Below are 23,953 nucleotides of genomic sequence, written 5' to 3' on the forward strand. Positions count from 1 at the left end.
TAACTGTTGGCTCTGGGATGCAAACCCAGTTCATCTAATCTTCTGAGCTTTAAAGCTGCTTCCTCATTTATTTGGATTCTCCACAGTTTTCCTCCATTTCCTAGCATAAACAAATAATAAGCATGCAATTCTTTCCACAACCCTCTGTTTCTTATTTAATCTCTGTGCTTGGAAATATCCACATTTGGTCTGCGCTTCTTTGGTTCAAGCCTATCATCTGGCCAAGATGTCTTATGGCATTTATACTAAACACAGAACTTTAAGTAAATAGATGCTGGACCTAGAATTAGGAAGAGTACCATCATCTTCCATGTTACCCAGGTTTACATCCTCAAACTTACCCACATAGCTAACTAAGGAAGACCCCAGTTCAAATCCAACTTCAGACACTTACTAGCTACAAGACCCTCGGCAAGTTACTTAAGTTTGCCTCAGTCTTTTTATCTGTAAAATGATAGTAATAATAATATCTATTATACAGGTTTGTTGTTAGAATAAAATGAGATAATATTTGTAAAGTGCTTACAAACTTTAAAATGCTATATAACATGCAGTTATTATTGTTCTTGTTATTTAACAGATTTAGATTAGGAAGGAATGAGCAACCCTTTATTCTCTTCCTCCCCCATTTTATTTTTAAAAAATGTTTTTCAATTTTATTATTTATTTTTAATATTCTTTTCTTTTTAAATTTTGAGTTCCAAATTCCCTCTCTCCTAACTTTTCCTACTCAAGAAGGCAAGAAATATGATGTCAATTATACTCATGAAATCATGCAAAACATATTAGTCATATTTCAAAAAAAGCAAGAAAAATAAAGTGAGAAAATTATGTTTCAATTTGCATTCACAGTTCATCAGGTGTCTTTCCAGAGATGAATGACATTTTTTTCCTATCATCAGTCCTTTGGAATTGTCTAGAGTCATTGTATTAATCAGAGGAGCAAAGTCATTACATTACTATTATAACATTGCAGTTACCATGTACAGTGATCTCCTGGTTCTTCTTACTTCATTTCATCAGTTCATAAAGGTCTTGCCATGTTTTTCTGAAACCTCTTCCCTTGCCATTTCCTACCCTCTTATTTTTACAAAGGAGAAAATAGTACCACCTAATAGCTTCATTGACTTGTTCAAGGTCACATAGGTAAAAAATAGCAGAGTTAAGATTTAAATTTAGATCCTAAGACTTAAATCTTCTTCATGTGCTATGGTGAAAAGAATGCTAATAATGGAATCAAAAGCTCCAGGTTCAAATCCCATCTCTGTCCCTTATTACCTACATGAGTTTGGGCAATTTCTTTGGATCTCAATTTCTTCCTCTGTAAAATGAGAGATTTGGGCTAGTTGGATGAGATCCTTTATAACTTCAATCCACCTCCCTCTAGACTTCATCTCTTCATCTATAATAAGGAAGATTCTGGAAAACCAATTTTAGGGGAAACATTCAATAAATCTATGACAAGGGGAGTACAGACATATTGTAGCTCACCTCCAGGTCTCGGAGTACAGGATGATCTTCTATACCAGGAAATAACACTCGCATGGTATATGTTCGATAGTCCAAGAAGGGGATTCCAGCTCCATCCAGGTCACTTGTCAGTTCATGGATGTCTGTCTGTAGCTCAGCAAAAGCTAGGATAAAGGAAAACCACAAGGAGATTGCTAGGGCTGGAGGGAAGAACTTGGAATTAGAACTTTAATGACAATGGTGTGATCCCAACTGTTTGGAAGTACCATGAGAAGAGTTAAAACTTACAGATCTCTAAACAAGAGTTCTTAACCTTTTTTGCATATTACAGTTCCCTTGAGCAGTCTGATCAAATCAATGGATCCCTTCCCAGAAAGACTATCTTCTACAGTTATCAAATGTCATTTACATATATGATTTCATTTTATTCATTTAATTCTAATAAATAATTCTAAAATTATTTATTTTATTCTAAAATTAGAATTTTATTCTAATTAAAATTTATAAGGCAAATGTAATTATTACTAACATTTTACAGTTATGAAAACTGAGGCAGAAGAATGCCTAGCACAGAGTAGTTGCTTAATAAATACTTATTGACTAACTCTCTGAGGGATTGCAGTGAGGAATATGAGGAAGGAGAATTAGATTACAGAAAAGTTTTCCTCATGACATAAAACAATTCAAGAGATTGGGTAGGCAAGGTCACTAAAATGAAAATGTTAACAAGTCACATTTATATAGTCGTTTAAGGTTTGTAAAGTGCATGGCCCATAAGAACCCTGTGAGATAAGTAATGCAAATATCATTATCTTTCTTTTATAGATGAGGAAACTGAAATTGGATGTGTGAGATGAATTTGAGGTAGGTGTTGATGATGATAACAATGTTATGAGGTGAGGTGACTGGGAGGATCGTGGTGCTCTTGCCAGTAATAGGGAAATTCAGAAGAAGGAAGAGTTTCCGGAAAAGATATTGAATTTTGTTTTAAACATGTCAAATTTAAGATGCCTATGGGACATCCAATTCAACATGCCTAGGAGGCAGCTAGTAATGTGGGAGATTAGGGCTGGATCTATCCATCTATCTATCTATCTATCTATCTATCTATAGATAGATAAGATATACATACACATGTATTATATATGGGGAGAGATAGATAAAGAGAGAGACAGAGACAGAAGGACAGAGAGATGGAGACAGGAAGGAATCATCTGCTTAAAGATCATAATTAAACCTCTTGGGAGCTCACGAGATCATTAACCAAAGTAGTAGATGTAAAAAAAAGAGAAAAGGGCCCTTGGCAAAGTCTCAGGAGACATCCACAATTAGTGGGTATGACCTGGATGAAGACCAAACAAAAAAGACTGAAAGGTGGTCAGACAAGGTAGGAGAAAAACCATATCAGAAAAACTCGAGGGGCAATTGTATCCAGGAGAAGAGGATAGTCTATATTGTTTGTCAACGGCTGCAAAGTCATGGATAAAGGCTGAGAAAAGGCCTGTGGGGAGAGAAGTTTCAGTTGAAATAATGAGGTCAGAAGATGGAGGGCAGAAGGGTAGGAAGTGAGAATATAAGAAGTGAAAACCTCAGCATAGATAGCTTTTTCAAGGTATTTAATGTACAGTGGTAGAAGTAAGCTAAGTGGTTGCCATAGTGCATAAGATGTAGGGTTTGGAGTCAGGAAAAACCGAGTCCTAATGGGACCTAAGACACGTACTAGCTGTGTGACCCTGGACAAATCACGTAATTTTGTGTGCCTCAATTTCCCCATCTGTAAAATGAGAAAGAAATGGCAAATCACTGGAGTAGCTTTGCCAAGAAAACCTCAAATCGGGCTTATAAAGGGTCAGATACAACTTAAAAATGACTGAATGTTGTACAGCGGTGGGAAAAAGATATAGGTCAATATCTACCAGGGGTTGCAAGATCAAATGAGAATTTATTAAGGATGGAGGGGATGCAGGTATGTTTGTGGGCAGCAGGGAAGCAGCCCAAGTAGGGGTGCTCTGACAGAGGAGGCTGGAGAGGATGACGTGAAGGTTCCTGCAGAGGGGTCAGGTTGGGCACTTTGCCCTTGTTGCATGTCATGGAAAAGGGGAGGGTGGCGATGATCATGATGAGATTGTCACAGATGCTGCCTAGGAGCAGGGAGTGAATGAATGCTATCCTAAAGGGTGTGAAGCTCTATCCTTTAGAGCAGATGTGTCTCACCCACAGCAGCTGCAACACTCCTGAGCGCAGCTGAACCAAAATAAATAAACAACAAAATAAATAAAAAATACAAAGGAACATAGATAATATTAATATGCCATCTTCTAAGTCAATATGTGCCCACAGGGATGCTGTGGTTTAATGGTCTCCTCTTTCTCTCTGAGTCTGACACAACTGATTTAGAGGAACTGATATATATATATATATATATATATATATATATATATATATATATAATATATGTGTAAATATATATTTAAATAAAATATATTACATAATAAAAGATAAATGAGACACAGTGTAGTGCTATGGCTAGAAATGACTTAGGAGCCAGGATGACCTGATTCCCTGGCTGGACAAATCACTTAACTTCCCAACAGCCCTAGACAACTCTCTAAGGCTATAGATTTCAGAGTATGAGAGGACTTGAGGTTTCTTCTGGTAGTTCCTCAGACCAGTGAAATCACAAACCCAATCTCTGTCTTCCATGAGAGCTAATGGGACCTAATGGCAGTGGCCTTTTTTGAATCACACAGATCTGGGCTCATCTCATGCTGACTCAAGTCTTAAAGCACATGCAACCAGGAAAACACGGTGGAACAATTGCTGATTTGCACTGATTCCCACTCCCAGAACTAAACTGGAAATTAGGATGTGCTTGTGTATCTGTGTGTGTAAAACACACACAGACATACACACACAGTACTCCTAATGAGGAAAATTCCTCTTCCAATGAAAATCAGCAATTGCCTTGCAGTTTACAGTCTTAGCAGGTTGCTTGGGGTGTTGTGTATACATTCAGGAATTATACTGAAAAGTTAAGTGTCTTTGCATCAGAGATAGGATTTGAAGGGTCCCAATGAGCTCCTAGGCTGACCCTTTTCACTACACCGTGCTTCCTCTATATTTAGACTATATATACTTCCGTAGCAAGATGTAGAGCATGAAGTGCCTGACGAACACAGGAAGATCAAGATCAAATTTTGCCTGAACACAAACTAATCTCTCTGAACCTCCGTTTCCTCATCTGTAAAATGAGAGGATGGGCCGTATGACACTAAGATTCCTCCCAACTTTAGATCCAGTATTTTTCATGAGATGGATACATTCTCTAATAGTAGAGATTGCAAACTCTTCCGTACTTTTTCATCCTATGTAATTACTGTCTGTATTCTCCCATGAATCGTTCCAGAGGCTCTATCAAATGTACTGGAGGACTCCCCCATGTCTTTGCACATTATATGGGTCCCAGTACAGAAAGTTCTTGTCTATAGTCAATGTTTAATCACAATCTCTTAGATGATATTTTATGCTGTTGAAATAACATAGTAACATAGACTACATGGAAATAACATGAAGTAACAGATTATCAATAGACAAGTGTTTAAGATACATATATATGAATATATATTATGTGTATATACACATATATAATATATATACATAAAATGAATACATATATAAATTGATATATACCTGTGTGTAGACATACATATATGTATATATAATAATAGATGTACAGTCTTTATTTTTACCTGACTTTTGATTCTCATCATGGAAGTAACAGGGTTCTCACAGACTATGCCAGTAAAAGCATTAACGGGTTTTTAACAGGTTCTTTCAACTTGGGAAATTTTCGATAAAGGCCTGATGCAAGACTGCACATTGCTTTAGGTCCAATCTAGCTAAGTTTGGAGATTGACTACAGAGGGATGAACTTTTTTTTCAGATATGACATCTCACAACTTCTCTCCCTTTCTACACACACACACACAACACACACAGAGCATATAGAGCAGTTTCAACCTGCATTGATAGAGTCATGGCTAATGCTGATGAAAATCACAAATATTTGCAATATTGATGTATATGGGAACAGATACACATATATCAAATATTTAAAGATTTTGAGAACTCAGTATTACCTTTATACTGTGATGAGTCATTAAAGTAAGACTCAAATGCAACCTATCCATATCTCCATATATACCTTTCCATAAATACTTATTTATATATGTGCATATATACAGCATATATGTATATTGTCTTATATGTACATTATAGATGTTTATGTTGTATTGCGTGTATGTGTATATCTGTATGTATATATAAAATCTTAGCCACTTCTTACATCCTGTCACACACACACACACACACACACACACACACACACACACACACATACCAGCTTTCCTTGATCCTAAAAGGAACTCAGCTTCCTCTGCCAGGTCATCTCTATTGACAAACTGTCAGAAATGTGACTCCCTATCTGACTGCTAATTTCTCCTTCCCTCTGAAACTTCTCAAAGGGAATCTTCCCTCGCTTGGCGCCCCAGCTCTGCTGCCCCCTCCCAGTTGGGTCACTCAGCTGGTGGGGAGAAAGGAAAGAGGGTGGGGGTAAGAGAAGCTTTCTTTTTATCAGGCTGCAGCTTTCCTTTAAGTCACCAAACGCCTTCAACATTCAAAGCACTGTGCCAGCGACACATGAAAGAGATTCTAATCACTACACCTAATTAGAGGGAAGAGTACATTGCGGAGAAAAAAATTAAGCGGCGTAAATATAATAAAAGGCAGTAATTAACAGTCCCACAAGGCGGATGCTGTGTTGACAGCTGAAGGATGCAGAGAGGGGAAGGAAGGAATCCGTTTCCCCATCAAAAAGTAGGCACATTTCCCAAAAGGGAATTGTTGAGACCTAAATTCCCCAGGTACGGAACCCAGCCTATTCCAGAGAAGAACCAGAATAAATTCTCTCTCAGGGTCACTCATGAAATAATTCCCCATTGGTTATAAGAAACTGACTCCTACATTTTCTTCTTCTTGAATTGCTGATCTAGTCTTATCTTATCTATCTTATTCTATTATATTCTCTTTAATACATATGTGTTTAATATATGTGTGTATGTACATATGCTTATGTTTCACACATATACATTATGTGTATATACAAGCACTCATCTATTACACATACACATGTAGAAAGGAAGGAAAAATTAAATTGGGAAACACCTTCTTCCAACACAGCAACTTACAGTCTTAGAGAGGTAGCTGGGGAACTGAGGTTTCAGTAACATCCTAAGAATCATGCATCCATGTATACACGAGAGGCAACACTTGGTCCTAGGTTTTTTGGACTCTAGGTTGGTTTTCTCTCCATTCCAACAAGCTGCCTCTGATATTTGCAGACTGGGCAAGCCCTGGAAAGTCATTTATTATCTCATCTCCCCCCATTATGTACTTCCTTGGAGGTACATAACTGGAATATTTACCATTAGGTCAGTCTGAAGCTAGTGGACAATTTGACTTTGGGAGTTTTGAGCTATAGTCAAACTAAAGCCAATCTGGTGCTTGAAAAAAGGCCACTACCTATAGAATAAGGCCCCAGGGAAAGACAGATCATATAAGGAGCAGTGATCTGGCCCAGATCAAAGCTTCTGTGCCATTAAGCACTGAGATTGGGCCCAAGAGAAGCTGCAGTACTTCCAGCCTGAGTGAGATAGAAAAGTCAGTCTCAAAAAAAAATCTCATCGTCTCAAGCAATTCTCTAAAATTATATGGTGCAGTGCAGGTATAGATCTGCATTGGTAGGAGTTTCCTCGTTGGGAATTGCTTGCAACAATAAAATCACAAGTTCAGTCTTAAAAAAAAAAAGATTAAAGATAGATGGATATATGGACAGACAGATAGACAGACAGACATAGATAGAAAGAATAGGTAGATGAATAGACAGATGGATGAACAGATGGAGAGAGAGAGAGAGAGAGAGGGAGAGGGAGAGAGAGGGGGGCAGGGAGGGAGGGAGAGGGAAAGAAAGGAAGGGAGAGGGAGAGAGAGAAATAGAGAACAGAGATAGGATAAATGAATGGATGGATGGATAGACAGACAGACAGATAGACAGACAGATGGACAGACGGATGGATGGATGGCTGGATTATGATAGATGATGCAGCAAGGCCTAAAGCCTTTGGTCAAATTTTTCACCAATGTGGGCCTGGGGCAGTGGTGCTAGGGAGAATGATTCAGTACCCAGCTGCCAAAAGAAGGGGCGGGTATCTGAGAGTGGCCTATGTACAACTCCAGAGCCTTTCTCTGGCTTTATCTTGCTGCTCCTAACCCCTGACCTCCTGAGTGAGTAGTAAAAAGAACAGTGGTCTAGGAATTGGGAGATTTATGCAGAAATCTTGAAATCTGCCACTATCTAACTTGTAATAACTTGGAGTAATTTAGTTTCTCAGCCTCAGTTTCTTCATTTGCAAAATAGGACGATTGGGTTAGATTAGGCTCAATTAAATTTTCCACAAATTTATGATTTCACACTACGTGCCAAAGAAATAAAGGCCAAACAACAACAGCCACCAAACTGTCTTTTTCTTGGAGAAGCCTACATCCGTTCCTTCCAGCTTTGTTTTTTCCCTCAGACCTTAAGAGCCCCGCGGCAGTGACCGCGTCTTGCCTTTGGGGCATCCCGCTGCTCAGGCTCCGAGCAGGCCGGTACCTCGTGCGCCCTGACTCAGAGTCACCTGCCCCGACAGGTACCTTCTTTGCACTCCAGGGCTACGCGGGACTCCAGGTTGTCCATCTGCATCTGCAGCCTCTTCAGGGTGAGGTCGCTCTCACGGGACTTGCGCTTGTAGGCGATGAGCACCGCCACGATGAAGATGATGAGGAGCCCGCCGGCCACGGCGATGCTGACGATGGCGGGCAGGCTGAGGGGGCTGTCTGGGGAGATGTACACCATGCCCGGGGAGTACTCCATGCCCCCTACGCGGGCCTGTGGGACGCAGTCGGAGGCGGGTGGGCGTGGGGTTGGAGGAGGACCGGGAGAGAGACAGGAGGGCAACAAAAGGAGACGAATTACAGTCTGTCCCGATTTGAAAGAGTCCTGATCTACTGTTAACTGAGACTGAGGGGAGGAGAGACAACATCAGCAGTACCATGCATTTGTGCTTCCCAATTTTGCCATTAGTTACAAGAGAACAGGTCATAGCCCCCTATCCCTCTCCCTGAAAAACAAACAAGCAAACAAAAAACATCCAAAGGCATGGAAATAAGTACTTTCAGTTTTCATATGGAATGGCCTACAGATAATTAGGGCTCCTGGAAGAGGTAGAAAACTGAATTAGTGCCTGGTGAACTTGTATGTATTCCAGTTTGGGATGGGGAAACTGAGCTTGCAGTACCTTCCGGCTTCCTCTCTTGGTTCCTCTCTCACTCAGTATGGCAGCCTAGTCTGCACCCCACTGTCTGGGGCTTCCTTCTGCCTTCAATGCGTGGACCTTTCTCTCATTCAACTTTCAGTCTTTTTTTTTAACTGCCTAGTACAGTACTAAGTATATTGTAGATGTTTAAAATAAATGTTTAGTGACGGGAAGTGATGATGGATTTTCCACACCTTGCCCTACACTTTCAGTTGGCAAAGGAAGCGTTCTGTCAGAGACTTGTCTGGGGGAGTATGTACCAAGCACAGGGAGTAAAAGTGGGAGGGACCAACAGGAGAGGATCTGTGTCAGCAGGAATGATGAGGTGACCCGTCAAAGTCTCTGAATGAGCCAGGGGGTAGAAAGCTTGATGGGTGTGAGGCTTGGCCCCTGACCCCAAGGTTGCAGAGAACCCTCAGTTCTCCCTCTTGCCTCATGTTCTGCCCATCCCATTGCCTTGTCCCAATCATGTCAGGCTCACCATCACTTTGTGCCGTCCAATGAGATTGGGAGATTCACAGAGCAGCTGGACATCCGACACTGTCACAGCACATGGCTTCTCTCCCACCAACACGGTGTAGTTCAGTTTCATGTTTCCCCCGGCCACCGGTGGGATCAAGTTCTTGCCCTGGATGGACAGAAAAGCCCCATTCCCCAGCCTGAAACTACTATCACACATATATAGGGGTGTGTGTGTGTGTGTGTGTGTGTATGTGTATATATTTATATGTATATACATACACACCTATATGTATTTATACACATGTCACATATAAGTATATATAGATCTTATATATATATATATATATACATGTATATATGTACATATCTACACTATACACATTTACACGGATCTCCTCCCAGCCTGAGCTCACATTTCATAGGTTCATTGAATCCTTAGTAGAGCTAATAAAGACTTTAAAGGTCATCTGGGTCAATCCCCTGATTTCACACACAGGGAAACTGAGGCACATAGAAGTTAATTGGCTTGTTTAGAATCATAGAGCTGGTAGGAATCTGAAGCAGAATTTAGCACTCTCCCCACTGTATCATCCTGGGAGCTTCCTAAGGGAGTATAGTAACTACTAACAGTTTGTATGATTAGGGGAGGGCATCCCAACACTTCCTGGAAGCTCCCAGAGAAATGACCTGGAATAGGATGTGGAAAAAGAAGAAGCACTATGAATGGGCCTCTAGTTTCTCATTCTCCAAACCCTAAAAGATAGACCCCAAATTTGGGTATCAAATCGCAAAAAAGCTGCTGAGAGCCGTTCCTCTGCCCTCCACCATATGGACTATAAATGGACCATATGAGCTATATATAGACTATATCAGACTATATGTGGACTATATTTTACTATATGGCACTACGTGCCCTCCACTATATGAACTGAGGCTTTTGCTTGCTGGGAATCAGCTTGGGATTGGACTAGATTTCTTCTCCAAGAGGAGAGGTGCAGTGTGCTGAGAGAAGAAGAACCCTGCCATGGCAATAGGCAGGGGCAAGGCCTTCCTAACTTTGAGTCAGAAAGTCTTTCCCTTCCCTTCCATCTTCCTCCCAACTTCCCCTGTACCTTCAGAATGATGGGGGTGCCAGGCTTAAGCTCCAGGATGCCTGAAGGGCTAAAGGCCTCAAATACGGGGTTAGGGTAGTAGGTGAAGTTGGTCTTGTTAAGGATCAGCAGGGACTGGACGTTGTCCAGAATGAAACCAAACTCCTCAGGCCTCTCGGTCAGGTCGGATTGGTGGTCAGGATCCACAGCCAGGGCCGGGGCCTGGCAGGTCATCTCAGTAGAATTCTGGACTTCACAGACCTGCGCACAAAGAATTCTGGGCTGATTACTGCAGCATCTCATTATACAAACACAGAGCGTGTATTCTCACACACACACACACACACACACACACACACATATATATATATATATATATATATATATATATACACACACACATATATATGCTTCCAAGTGTGTATATGTACACACACACACACACACACACACACACACACACACACATATATATATATATATATGTATATATAGTATACACATATACATATACATACATACTTTCAAGGATATTCCAAGCTAGGAGGGTGGCCATATATACAGAAACAGCATGGCCTAGGACCCGGCGACTCCCATCCCCACCCAAACTGCCCAGTCCTCCAACGCACATTGATGTGTTCTTTCCCTCCGTGCTTGGCTCGGATTTGGGGATTCTGGATGAGGTCCAGGTGTGTCCCCCAGACAATAATGGGGGTGTTTCCACTGAAAGGAAAAAGAATAAGGCATATGAGTGATTGGGTTCCAAGAAGAGGCTGATGAATGATCATATTTATGGTGAAAAATAATGGTGAACACAATGCTCTTCAAACTGAATAATGATGATGACGACAATAAGTAAATTGAATAATAATGATGTATTTAACATGTATTGGATTACTTGCCATCGAGGGGAGTAGGTGGTGGGAAGGAGGGGAAAATATGGAACAAAAGGTTTAGCAAGGGTGAATGTTGAAAAATTACCTACGTATACATTTTGTAAATAAAAAGCTTTAATAAAAAAAGAGAGAAGAAAAAAATTATAATAATGATGATGCTCAGAATCAGCAATAATGAGGATGATGGTAATGGTAGCCAAATGAATAATAAACAGGATGAAGATGCTACTGATTCCTATCTGAGTAACCTCGGATACTTGGACACTTAACCTCCCTGAGCATCGATAATTTGGAAAGTCCTTGACAACAAAGTTATTTATAACCCCATGACCATGCTACCATCTGTATAATTACTCTTTCTTCCCATCCTCTCTCCTTTGTTTTAAAGCAAGTAGGAAGACTGAATCTGGGATTTCCTCAATTTCACAATCCTGGAATCTGTGCTGGTCTTTTTCCAATCTTCCAGTCCAAAAGATGAATCGACATCATAGTAGGACAAAAGACAAATCTTAGAACAAGAGAGGAAGGTGAATTTCTCATCTGAGATCTCAGGACTGCCTCTACCCACTCCCATCTAAGTTATCAATGAATCTTGAAAGAGATCAGAAAGCATGATTCTTGAAGGTTTCCCAGACTCTAACCTGTCTGTGGCCCAAGAGATCACAACATTGCCAGATGCAGGGCCAAGGAAAGTGAACTAATAAGGAATCGAAAGGAAATTCTTATTTCTGCCTGTGTGGTGTGTGTGTTCTCGTTCTCTCTCTCTCTCTTTCTCTCTCTCTCTCTCTCTCATAATTAAAAAAATATTTTTTCCCAATTAAGCATTTTTCAAAAGAACCTAGAGCTAATTATTTCTCACCTAAGCAGACCAGGAGGAAGTTCCATTGACTTTCAATTTCCAATATAATTGGTGATAATAACTTTGTCCAAATGTGACTGGACATCTCTAAGGAATGCCCTGATGCCTAGAACAGCATTTCCTGACCATTTTCATCATCTTGTCTAAGACTTTTCTGAGTTTTGTAGGAGAGTGGGAAAGTACCCTCTTCTTTTCAGTGTTGTGTTATGGATTTTGGAAGTCAGAGGATCTGAATTCAAATCCCAGCCCAATCACTTATTACTTATGTGACACTATGCAAGTCACCTAATATCTCTGTGGCTCAGTTTCCTTTATCTAAGAAAGAAAGAGCCAGGCTAGGTGATCTCTAAGGTCCCAGATCTGATTTTGTATCCCCTCTTCTACACCCATTCTCCCATTTAACCATTTGTCCACCTGTATCTCATACTCCTAAATACATCACACACACACACACACACACACACACACACACACACCCCTCAGCCAGCCAGCTCCCCTGATATGACTACAGACAATTCCCCTTTGTGTATCATGGATGCCTTAGGCATTCTAATGAAACCTAAAGAGATAATGTTTTTAGATGTGTGAAATAAAATACATGGGATTACAAAAGAAAACAATTATACTGAAACATGGTTATCAAAATATATAGCAAAAAAATTCCTAAGTTTATGTATCTTAGCCTAAGAACCCTGCTGCCCACCTTTTCCTTCATCTTTCCTAAAATAAATGAACAAACAAATAAAACATTGAGGAGTCTTCTAGGCAATGAAGGTCTTCCCTATGATCTGGCCTTTCTTTCCTCCTCTTCTTCCTCCTTTTCTGTCAGCACCATCATTACCATTATCACCAACAGCAGAATGATCAATACTTATCAGCCATCTCCTTAACTCAAGCTGTTTTCTTCTAATACCAACCACATGCATAATGCAAACCGTATCGCTCTCAGATTTTGTTTCCTTAAGCAAAAAAAAAAAAATTGTTTGGCTTAGCTGGTGAATTTAGAACTTGTCAGAAACCTTTCTCTTGATGAGCACATTACTCAAGGTTGGCTGCATAGAACCAGAAGGTACAGTACTATTATTTATGTGACTAATAGGCAGGGGAAAGCTGTGAATTAAACCAAGAAGTGAATTCAGTGGAGAACTTTCCTGCTCATAGCACAGAAATGGAGATGGAAATTTCTTGGGTGAGAGAGGTGAAAGGAGAGTACAAAGCAAACATCTTTGATATTCAAGGTACTGGGTTCAAATCCGCTAATGTGTGATGTGATTTTTTGTTCCTTTATCTTCTGAAACAAGGTGATCACCAAACCTATAAGGCTTTGTAGAATAGCTACAAACCTGCTAAAAACAAATGAGTTTCAATATGTATAGGAAAAGACTATATTTTAATTAGGTTTAAAATATCCTTGACCCAAAATAGCCCTTAAGATTTCAGATCCACTGGCTAACTTCGTTAGCTGAGGATAACCCTCAGCCCACAGAATCTGCCTTGATGGCTCTCTGGCATGACATTGTTGGGATGGGAAGAAGGGTTAGTGTGAGGAATGAGCACCTAATGACTTTAGACGAATTGCCTAGAGGCTTGTTGTGAGAGTTAGGAACAAAGGGTCTAAATTATTTTTTCTTTTTTAATTAAATTTAATTAATTAATTTATTTGCTGAGGCAATTGGGGTTAAGTGACTTGCCCAGGGTCATACAGCTAGGAAGTGTTAAGTGTCTGAGGTGAGATTTGAACTCAGGTCCTCCTGATTTCAGGGATGGTGCTTTATCCACTGTGTCACCTAACTGCCCTAAGGTCTAAGTTTTTGATAGAATAGCTTTTCCACCATCATTCTATCCCAATAATGCTCTCTCTAATCCATAATCATTAACATGTCTCTGAAAATTACAATCTCCTCCAATGTCTGATTGAGGAACCAGAATGGTTTTGAGCCAAAATCCTCTGCTGAGTTAGAAAGTAGAATACCAGAATATTAGAGCTAAAAGAACTCATTTTCATCAAGAATTATGGAACAGTGGGAAGAGCCTTGGGCTTAGAATCAGGAGATTTGGGTTTGAGAATTTATTAGCTCAGTGACCTTGGGCAAACTTTGCTATCTCTCTGGATCTCAATTTCTTCTATAAAAGATGGAGGTTGAATTAGATAATCTTTATTGGCTCTTTCTGACTCTGAAAGACTAAGAATGCATAATGGAGGTATTAGAGAGTCCAGAGCACTTTGGTGGACTTGCCAAGATCAAAGAACTGGTTATTGATGCAGTGAGAACTTAAACCAGACCCCACACTCCCAGCACACAGCCTGGCTCTTTTCTTTAGGAAATACACCTGTTATCTGTCTTATACCCATTCCCAAGAATAGATGGAGGACATGGGTTAGTCCATCCATTTCTGGGAGCTCAAAATTCAAGCTTAGATTTTGGGTCATGAAACCAATCAGTCATGGATCTAAAAAGGGGACCTTGGGCCCACCCCAAATCTAAACCTTAGGGATAGTGAGTGCTTCAAACTTCTGTTTTTATCAGTCTTTAGACATCAAGGAACTTAAGAGAGCTCTTACTCAAAACAAGGTTTGTAGTGAGTCTTTATAGAGATAGCTTGCCTCCAAAAAGAAGGAAAAAAAGGGAGGAAGGAGGGACGAAAAAAGAGAGGACAAAAGGGAGGGGGAGGAAAGTTAGCAAACAAGTATTTGTTAAGTGCCTACTATGTGTCAGATACCAAGCTTGTGTTTTGTAATATTATCCTCACAATAACCCTGGCTGTAATTATTATCCCTATTTTATGGATGAGGAAACAGAGGCAGGGAACAGTTAACTGACTTGTACAGGAACACGCAGATAATAAGTGTTGTTACCTAGATTTAAATTCAAGTCTTTCTGACTCAAAGCCCTTTGAGAACCGAAAAAAGCAGAAGTATGAAAGGTCTGGTAATTTGGGGAACAACCTTGCTAACTCTCAGATCACCCACAAAAAGCAGAGGTGATGTAGAACCCTCTGGGGTTTGGAGGGTAGAAAGCAAAGAATAGTAGCAGAAGAAGATGCCTTCCCAGGGACAATCATCCCACAGGACTAGAGCTGGGAGGGATCTTAGAAGTGATCCGGTTCAGCTCTCTCATGGTGGGGACGAGCAAAGACTCACAGATCTTCTCAGGGGCTCCCCAGGCAGTGCTGGAGGATGGACTGGAAGCCGAGGCCCCCTGACTCCAGCGAGGTGCGCCTTACCTGATGATGCTCCACTCGGGCTCGATCCTCAGGATGGTGGGGTCTTCCACGTACTGGAAGTAGAGATCTGCGTGGATCTTCGCCTTGTCCACCTGGACTAGCACCTTGGACTTTTCAGCCACCTCCTCTGAGGAAGTGGTATTGCAGATGATGTGGGATGTGGATCGCCTTGGGAGAGAGGGGGAGCACAAGGCTGAGGGACTGGGCACAGAGAGGGGATGGTGACTCTGACCCCACTGCCCCCCAACTTCATCCCACCATAACAGCGTGACCAGTGGGTCACACGTCCCTAGGGATACAGCCCACAGAACCCTCAGAACTGCTCCTGAGCAGCCTCACTTTCAAGTTAGCGCAGTACAAGCATGAAGAACTCTGTTTCTGATTCTCTGTCTCTGTCTGTCTCTCCCGCTTCTATCTCTCTGTCTCTCTTTCTTACACACACACACATTCTGTCTCTGTGTGTGTCTCTGTATCTTTGTTTCTGTCTCTATCTCTCTCTCATATATCTCTTTCTGTCTCTGTTTCTTAGATTTTTGATCTCTCACTGTTTCTTTCTCCCATTCTATCTCTTTCTTCTCTTTGATCTCTCTGTCTCTTCCCTGCTCCCTGCTCTCTCTCCCCGTGCCTACCCAGGGCTTCCCGTGTTCCATAAAAGCATCTCTTTCTCCTCTCCCTCCCCCTTCTCTCAGTGTTCTCTATGTTCCAGAAAGGGAATCCATATGCACCCCTTGTCTTCTTCTGTTATAGCTGCCCAGATCACACAATGGATTTCCATCATGGCCCCTTGTCTTTATCCCTTGAGTACTCTTGCTTTATTTTTCCAAGCATGACTTGGGGGGTGGGAGATGGGCTAGGGGTTGCTGCTGTAGAAATTTCTGTCCCTGTGTGACAGGAGAATTGGGGATTGCAGAGCCAGAGCTCGGGGGAGTCAGCTCCAAACTAATCCTAGAAACAGACTATTTCTGGGAACGTACTCTAGAATGAATCTAGCTGAGTTTCTCTAGGAGGTAGGTGGGATAGGCAGAAAGGAGAAAGCTAGGAGAGAAGAATGAGGGTAGGGGGAGGGATTAACAAGCCCTTGTCTTTATACTATATATAATATATATATATATATACATATATACACACACATATATATATACTTCTATATATACTTTATATGTATACATACTTCTCTCTATATTTTATATATATACTTCTATGTATACTTTTTATATATACTTCTATGTATACTTTATATATATATATACTTCTATATGTACTTTATATATATACCTCTATGTATATTTTATATATATTTCTAGATATACTTTATATCTATCTATAAATACTTTATACTTTCATGTATACTTTATATATATTTCTAGATATAGTTTATATATATATAAATATATATACTTCTCTATATACTTTATATCTAACTATCTATACATACTTCATACTTTCATACTTTCCTGAGTTTGCCTGGGACCTGTAGCTGATAATTTCACTTTTGCTGATAGCATTTTTCAATGTTTTCATACTATTTATTCCCTCTATATCCCAGAATACCAGCCTTCAATAAAAATAAATATTTGTTCAACTTGTTGGTTAGATTTGGACTGGAGCAATGGTTGTTCAGCATTTTCACTTTTGTGGGACTATTCATGAGCCCATTTGGTATTTTCTTGGGCACAGATACTGGAGTGGTTTACCATTTCTCTAGCTCATTTTACAGATGAGGAAACTGAGGCAAACCGGGTTAAGTGGCTTTCCTAGGATCATATAGCTACTCAGCAACTGAGGGCAAATTTGAACTCAGGCTTTCCTGACTCCAGATTAATACTGACTGCTACAGTGCAGAGGGCACCTACTGAGGGTCACACAATTAAGAAGAAGTACTACCTAAGCCGTGATCAGAAATGGCTGTGCTTCTATAGCTCATCTTGCCTTCCTCCCCATGTGGTGACTTAGCATCTCTACCTGAAGCTCTCTCAAAGGAAGATGTCACAGGGAAGACTGTTACCTGTAGAAGAGGCAGGGCTGGCTTCCAAATGTCACTGCCACGTTGCTGCCTGCATTCAAGTTGGTGCCGGTGATGGTCACTTGAGTGCCCCCAGACACGGGCCCTCGAATGGGCTTCAGGTCAGACAGGGTCAGTGTCTGAGTAGAGAAACAATCAGTTAGGAACGTGTAGAGGGAAAAGCTCTGGATTTGGTCTGAGTTTCCAATCTTTCACTTACTACCTATTTTTTCTCTGGTCCTCAAATTTCTAAAGGTTGGACTAAATCATGAGTTTTTAATTTAATGCCCGTGCTTATGCAGCACAATAATTGTATTAAAATGTATGCATATATTGGATTTAACATATATTTCTACCATGTTTAACATATATTGGACTACTTGCCATCTCGGGGAGGGGGTGGGGAAAGGGGGAGGATTGCAACACAAGGTTTTACAAAGGCTAATGTTAAAGAATTGTCCACGCATATGTTTTCAAAAATAAAAAGCTTTAATTAAAAATATCAAAAACTAAAAAAAAAATTGGCACCTGTAAATTTCATTTTAAAAAAAGAATATATCTGTATCATTGTTTTCCTTTGTAATCCTATGTGTTTTATTTAAGTATTTACAAAATACTTAGTATGAAGGAAAATACTTAGAATGAAGGAACTCATAGTCTTCACTAGGCTGTCAAATGGATGTGTGACCTAACAGATTAAGAATCTCTAGATTAAATGATTTTTAAGGTCTCTTTTAGTTCTAGATCTTCTGACTTTCTTTCTCTGGGACTCAGTTAAGGCATTTGTAAAACGTTCTAGTTTAAAACCCAGTAGGGAGCAGAGCAGAGACTTAAAGAGTAGGGTGACCACTCCTTCCCTTTGGTGACCATCATATGTTTCCTTGGTAGTATCTTCTGGACACCACCTGGAAAGAGGGAGCATCATTCAACATAAGGTAACCCAAGATCAAGACTGCTGAAATCCCGGGCTGACACTGCCATGAGGCCGTAAGCCCTTCAATGGTTTGCTGTCCATCTCCTCCAGTCACTGGGGCAGCGGGTGGGCCATGGGCCAGGGGAGGGAATCAGGCTATTCCAGAGGCCCCCACTGCCCTTCTGCAGGAACGGGGTGGGGGTGGGGGCCGAGAGAAAAATGTCTGTTTGTTGGAGGATTTGGAGTTGCAGTTTGTTCCTTCATTAGCATTTTAATGGAAAAACTTTCCACTCAGTCCCAAGTGAGAAGCCAGTATCTGCATTTAAATGAGGATCCCCCCCCCTTTTTTTAAGAATTATGGCCCCAAAGCTTGGAACTCGCCTCAGCTCCTCACAGCAGGCGGGTACCTGACTGACACAATGACTTTACCTAGAGCTGGGGATCAATAACACCATTAGAGGAGAAAAGAAAGCCAGATGGCATCTGCACACCAATGGGGTGGTCTTGGCTGCCCTGTCACGAGTCTCACCTGGCAATGCGTGCTCATGCACCTGCCCTAGAAAGGGCTGGGCCCGCCCTTACCTGTGGGGTGGGCAGTGTGTGTCACTGCAGCAAGGTGACTAGGTGCTCCTGGGGGGGATGGTGGCTTGGACCACCCAGTTCTGCCTTTTCTCTCCCACATTCTCCACCCAACCAGCCCTCCTTCCCCTTCCCTGGGGTCTTCTCAGAACTGGGTCTCAAGTCTTCCCCTTTAACCCAGGATGCCTGACTGCTCCCTGGGCTTGGATGAGATGGGAATCAATAATTCCAACGTTTCCAAAAAAATGATTGCCATCTGTCCTCCCCCACTCCCTAGGGTGCTTTGGACCTCACTTTCTGACCTGCCTTTATCTTTTATTGTTGTTCATGTGTTTCAGCCACTTCTGACTCTCCATAACTCCATTTTGCAGAGATCCTGGAGTGATTGGACTTTTCCTCCTCCAGTTCATTTTACAGATGAGGAAACTGAGGCAGACAGGGTTAAGTGACTTGCCCCCAAACCAAAGCTAATGTCTGAGGCTAGACTTGAACTCAGTCCTGGTGCTCTTTCTCCACGCCCCATCTACATACCTTGCAATGCTCCAGTGTACCTAAGGTCCCCTGCATTGCAGCAGCTTCATCCCCTCCAATTAGAGTGTGAGCTTCTTGAGAGAAAGAATTTCTTGCTTTTTTGATTTGCATCCCTGTCACTCGGCACAGGGGAAGGGCTTAACAATGCTTTTTCACTCATTGATTCATTCATTCACTGGCTCACTCAAAGAATCATGGCTTTGCAGGAGGTATTTCATGTTTCTGCCCTCGGTTTCTTCATCTGTAGAATGAAGGAATTGGGCTAGAGGGCCTCTAAAATCCCCAAATCTCTTACAGATCTAACATTTGGTGATTCTTTTCTTCCAAGTTTGCTCTCTACATCTTTATAAAGGCAAAGGGGGGCTGACCTCATTCCTTAGTGACCTATTCCAGGGAGAGAGAGAACAGCAAAACTATTATTAGAAACCTATGGGGTTTTGGGTAGAGGACATACTGCCAGTATCTGAGGTGCTTCAAAGCAACCTCCTTTTACAAAAAAAGTCCAATTTGATTTAACATCTAATTTAACATATTTAACATCCATTGGACTCCATGCCATCTAGAAAGAGGGTGGAGGGAACGGGAGAAAAATTTGGAACAGAAGGTTTTGCAAGGGTCAGTGTTGAAAAATTACCCATGCATATGTTTTGTAAATAAAAAGCTTTAATAAAAATTTTAAAATGTCCCATTTGGCTAAAGGGAATTTCAACATCAGAAGAAGCTTTAAACTAGTGCTGCCTGCACATAAGAGTTTAGGGAAGTAAATAATCTAGGCTGCCTTTACCTTTCAGAATTGTGGTATAATCAGAGCCTGGATTGAAGGAGTTATTCAGAGGGGGGAGGATGTGATGGAGAAATATTTGAAAGTTGCAAGAAAAGTATTAATTATTCAAGCAATGCTTCATAAATATTTCACTGTGGGTTTGTATGGAAAATCAGATTTGGGATTATTTACTCTCTCTTCACTCTGCTCAGTGGCTGGAGCAAGAGAGACAAGGAAGAAACAATGATGACTAGCTCCAGAGAGACTGCTCTTGGAAAGGGCTGGCCGTTTGAACCCTTTTTTTCCTCAACTACACGGAGCTGCATTCAGGGGGTGGAACCAACACCATGAGGTGGACAATTATTGAGGGGTTCTGTAACTCCCCCTCCTTATCTCCCTCATTCTATGGAGTGACTGCAGAAATGCACCAACCCAGCAGCTCCAAATTCTGCCTGAGAATTTAACCTTTGGTTCCTGAATAAAGTGGTATGTGGCTAAGGTGGACTGAGGAGGGAAAAGAGAAGAAATGTATAACTCCGTGAGGCTGGAAAGGGGGGCAGGGGAATTCAAACTCCCTCTTCCATTCTGAAATGGTAAGAATCTATTGACCTCACCCCATCCCTCTGGGGGTCTGTGTGTGTTCGGGCCAAGTAGTACAACTCTCAAATGCAACTTGGGATAATGAGAACAGTCTCATAGCATCATTGATCTAGAATTGGAAAGCATCCCCAAGGCCACCTAATTCAGTCTTTTCTTTTTCATAGATGGAAACTGAATTCTAAGCTAAAGTAATTTGTGCACAACACATGGGTACTAAGCAGAAGAGATGAGATTTGAACCCAAGTCCCACATTTCAGAATTAGTTCTCTTACAATGTTATGGTGTACCCTTATCCTGTACCTCTTCTAACCTTCTGTAAAGCTTTCCTACATAGACATGCTCTATCATTTAAGGATACATTTGAAGCAGGAAGAAAGGAGTGGAATCCTCCCTGGGTAATTATGTGGTCAACATGGATCTCTTCCTCAGAGATGGGACTGCCATCACCCCCCAAAAGAGCCCTCAGGTAACTTAGGAACCTCTATTCACAACAATATCAAGGGGATAATGGATGGAGGTATCAGAATGGGAAGTGAACGATCATTATTGTTGTTGTTTACCCTTCATTCTCAAAAAGGACTGATGACATTACAAGGGCAATATCTTGACTTGGATACAAGTGGGACAGAGCTCTGCTAAGTCATCAGTCTCAGTCTGTCCTCCAGAAGTATCAAAATCCAATAGCAAGACAAAAGTCATGACGACTGGTGATGGCCCAGGATCCAACTAGTCAATTGTACTCCAAGTTAGTGGAAAGGGAATCAGAAAGATGTAGAATTAAAAGACCTGGATTAAATTCTCAGCTCCTCTTCTTGCTACCTATGTAATGTGGAATAAGTTCTTCAACTCTCTAGACATCAATGTAAAAAGAGGGGGCTTGAATGAGATCACCCAGCTATATAACTAGAAGGGATGCTTTTATTGCACATATGAATAAACTGAGGCCCAGAGATGTTAAGTGTTTTGTCCAAAATTACCCAAGTAGAAAGTAGAAAGGTTTGGGTTTGAACCCAGGTCCTGTCTATTGTACCCCTCTGCCTTTCTAAAAAGGACAGTTAATAGTTTTTCTCCTTAAAATTCTATGATTCTGCATAAAAATGCTAAATAACAATGTAAGGGGAAAGGGAATCTGTGCTAAGTCTAGGACAGGGACACAGACAACAGATAGTCTGTGAGTTCAAGAAAGGAGATCAGTGTGATCAGAGATCCTTGAAGATGATCCTTGAAGGATGACTTGGATTAGAATAGTCTGAAAGGAGAATGATTGATTTTCTGAGTGATGCAACATGGGGAGATATGTAGGGGTCTTGCATGGTCTTGTATGCAGTAGTTATTGCCCATGGCCAGATAGAGGGGGAAATGAGGTTGGACAGGATGGATAGAGGCAGCGAGGGGGTCCCATAGGGCAGAGAGCACCAGGCCTGGAGTCAAGGAGACTCAGCTTCCTGAGTTCAAATATGGCCTCAAAGACTTGCTAAATATGTGATCCCGGGAAAGTTACTTAACCCTGTTTGACTCAGTTTCTTCATCTGTCAAATGAGCTGGAGAAAAAATGACAAACCCCTCAGTATCTTTGCCAAGAAAACTCCAAATGGGGTCATGAAGAGTTGGATACGAAGGGAGGGAAACGAGTGAAGAAGAACAAAGGATGAGCAGGGTCAGATTATCGGAGACCATAAATGCCAGGCTGAAGAATTGGAAATTGAGCCTAGGGACCACTGAAGGTTTTTTGGGTAGGTAATGACATAATGCAGGACAGATTGAGGGATGGATGAATTGGAGAAAGGGAAAACATTTAAAAAGTTTGGGAATGAGATGATACAAACTGGACTGGATTAAAGAATTATAGAGCTAAAAAGGATGTTAGTGTCATACCAAGGAAAAGAAGATTGATTTAAAAAAAAAAAAGAACCTGGTCCTCATTCTGGTATCTCAGAATGTGTGAAGCCATTGGTGTGGCTGCCTGATTTCTCTGATGATTAAACTGTCAAAAATAAAAAAAAAAAAAAAAACAAAAGGAGAGAGAATTGATCCTGCAATCTGTATATCTGGATTTTGGTTCTGAGGTCTGTACATTTGGGTCCTACCCAAACACTAATTGTGTGACTTTGGTCACATCACTTAACCTTGATTACAGATGGAGGAAAAACACGTATATTTTACTGACTTGTGAGAAAAGCCCTTTATAGACCCAGAAGAATCATCTATCTGTGAGCTTTCTTATATAGTCTGATCCCAAACTTCAGAAATAAGGCTGAGTGAAAGGACTTTGCTATGCTCACACAGTCAGTCTACAAGCTTTTATGAATTGAGCCACTATATGCAGGCACTAGAGAGACAAGGACAACCACGGGGAGCTTACAATTTATCAGAAAACCACAGGCAGAAATTCTATCTACAGACCTCAAGTGTTCGAGTTGAGTTTCAGTCCCATGCTTCCTGACTAATTCATACTATCATAGATTTAGAACTGGAATGGACATCAATGGTGAGATGATTTCTGTGCTTTAAAAAAAAATCTATATTATATTTAAATTGTAAGTTATCTCAAATTCTTTTGGGAAAACTGAGGTCCGAGTCCCAACCATACACACAAAGACAGACTGCTATATTTGTTTGTCTGTCCCATGGAGGTCATTGCTTGGGAGTCACCTATAATTTATTTTGAAATCTGATTGATGTCTATTTTGGGTGGGAGCAATGAACAGAGAAGGAAGGGACAAAAGACAAAGGAGATGAATGGAGGAAGGAGGAAGCCAGAGTGAGAGCTGCTCTCTGGTATAACATATTTCAGGGCATTTGATGCCCACTGTAAAATCCATCATACTCATTTTCAGCTTTCAACATCAGCAGAAAATCATGAGGAAATTATGTCATCACAGCTGTCATTAACCTGGGAAGTTAACTAGCTGGTAAAATATATTTATTTTTAATATGCCTTTCTTGTGATTAGGGGACACTGCAGGAAATGTGCTTACATCCCTATAATCACAAGGCTGAATAGCAAAGAAAGACCCCTGGAAGGCAAAACACTCTGCCCCCCATTTCCCAGGGAGGCTGGTAGGCTCTCCTGAGGAGCAGAACCTGAGCGGGGGGCTTCCTGCTGAGAGGGTAAGAGTGGGGGACAGGGAAAAGGAAAGAACAAAAAGA

The 23,953-nt window shown here is 41.1% G+C and overlaps 1 protein-coding gene across 2 annotated transcripts in view; it reads right to left on the reverse strand.

Moving 5' to 3' along the window:
* The window catches only part of PLXNA4 (plexin A4), a 636,841-nt gene that overhangs the window by 75,551 nt on the left and 537,337 nt on the right, over positions 1 to 23,953 (reverse strand). For both annotated transcript variants that reach the window (XM_003771610.3, XM_031939072.1), the window contains exons 15-21: positions 17,421 to 17,557; positions 15,416 to 15,583; positions 11,065 to 11,158; positions 10,457 to 10,696; positions 9,364 to 9,510; positions 8,221 to 8,455; positions 1,492 to 1,634 (exon numbers count right to left, since the gene is read on the reverse strand). In XM_003771610.3, coding sequence (XP_003771658.1) covers positions 1,492 to 1,634; positions 8,221 to 8,455; positions 9,364 to 9,510; positions 10,457 to 10,696; positions 11,065 to 11,158; positions 15,416 to 15,583; positions 17,421 to 17,557 — 1,164 coding nt within the window. The remainder of the gene's footprint in view (positions 1 to 1,491; positions 1,635 to 8,220; positions 8,456 to 9,363; positions 9,511 to 10,456; positions 10,697 to 11,064; positions 11,159 to 15,415; positions 15,584 to 17,420; positions 17,558 to 23,953) is intronic.

Source organism: Sarcophilus harrisii, chromosome 5 (assembly GCF_902635505.1).
Source record: "Sarcophilus harrisii chromosome 5, mSarHar1.11, whole genome shotgun sequence".
NCBI classification, from domain to species: domain Eukaryota; kingdom Metazoa; phylum Chordata; class Mammalia; order Dasyuromorphia; family Dasyuridae; genus Sarcophilus; species Sarcophilus harrisii.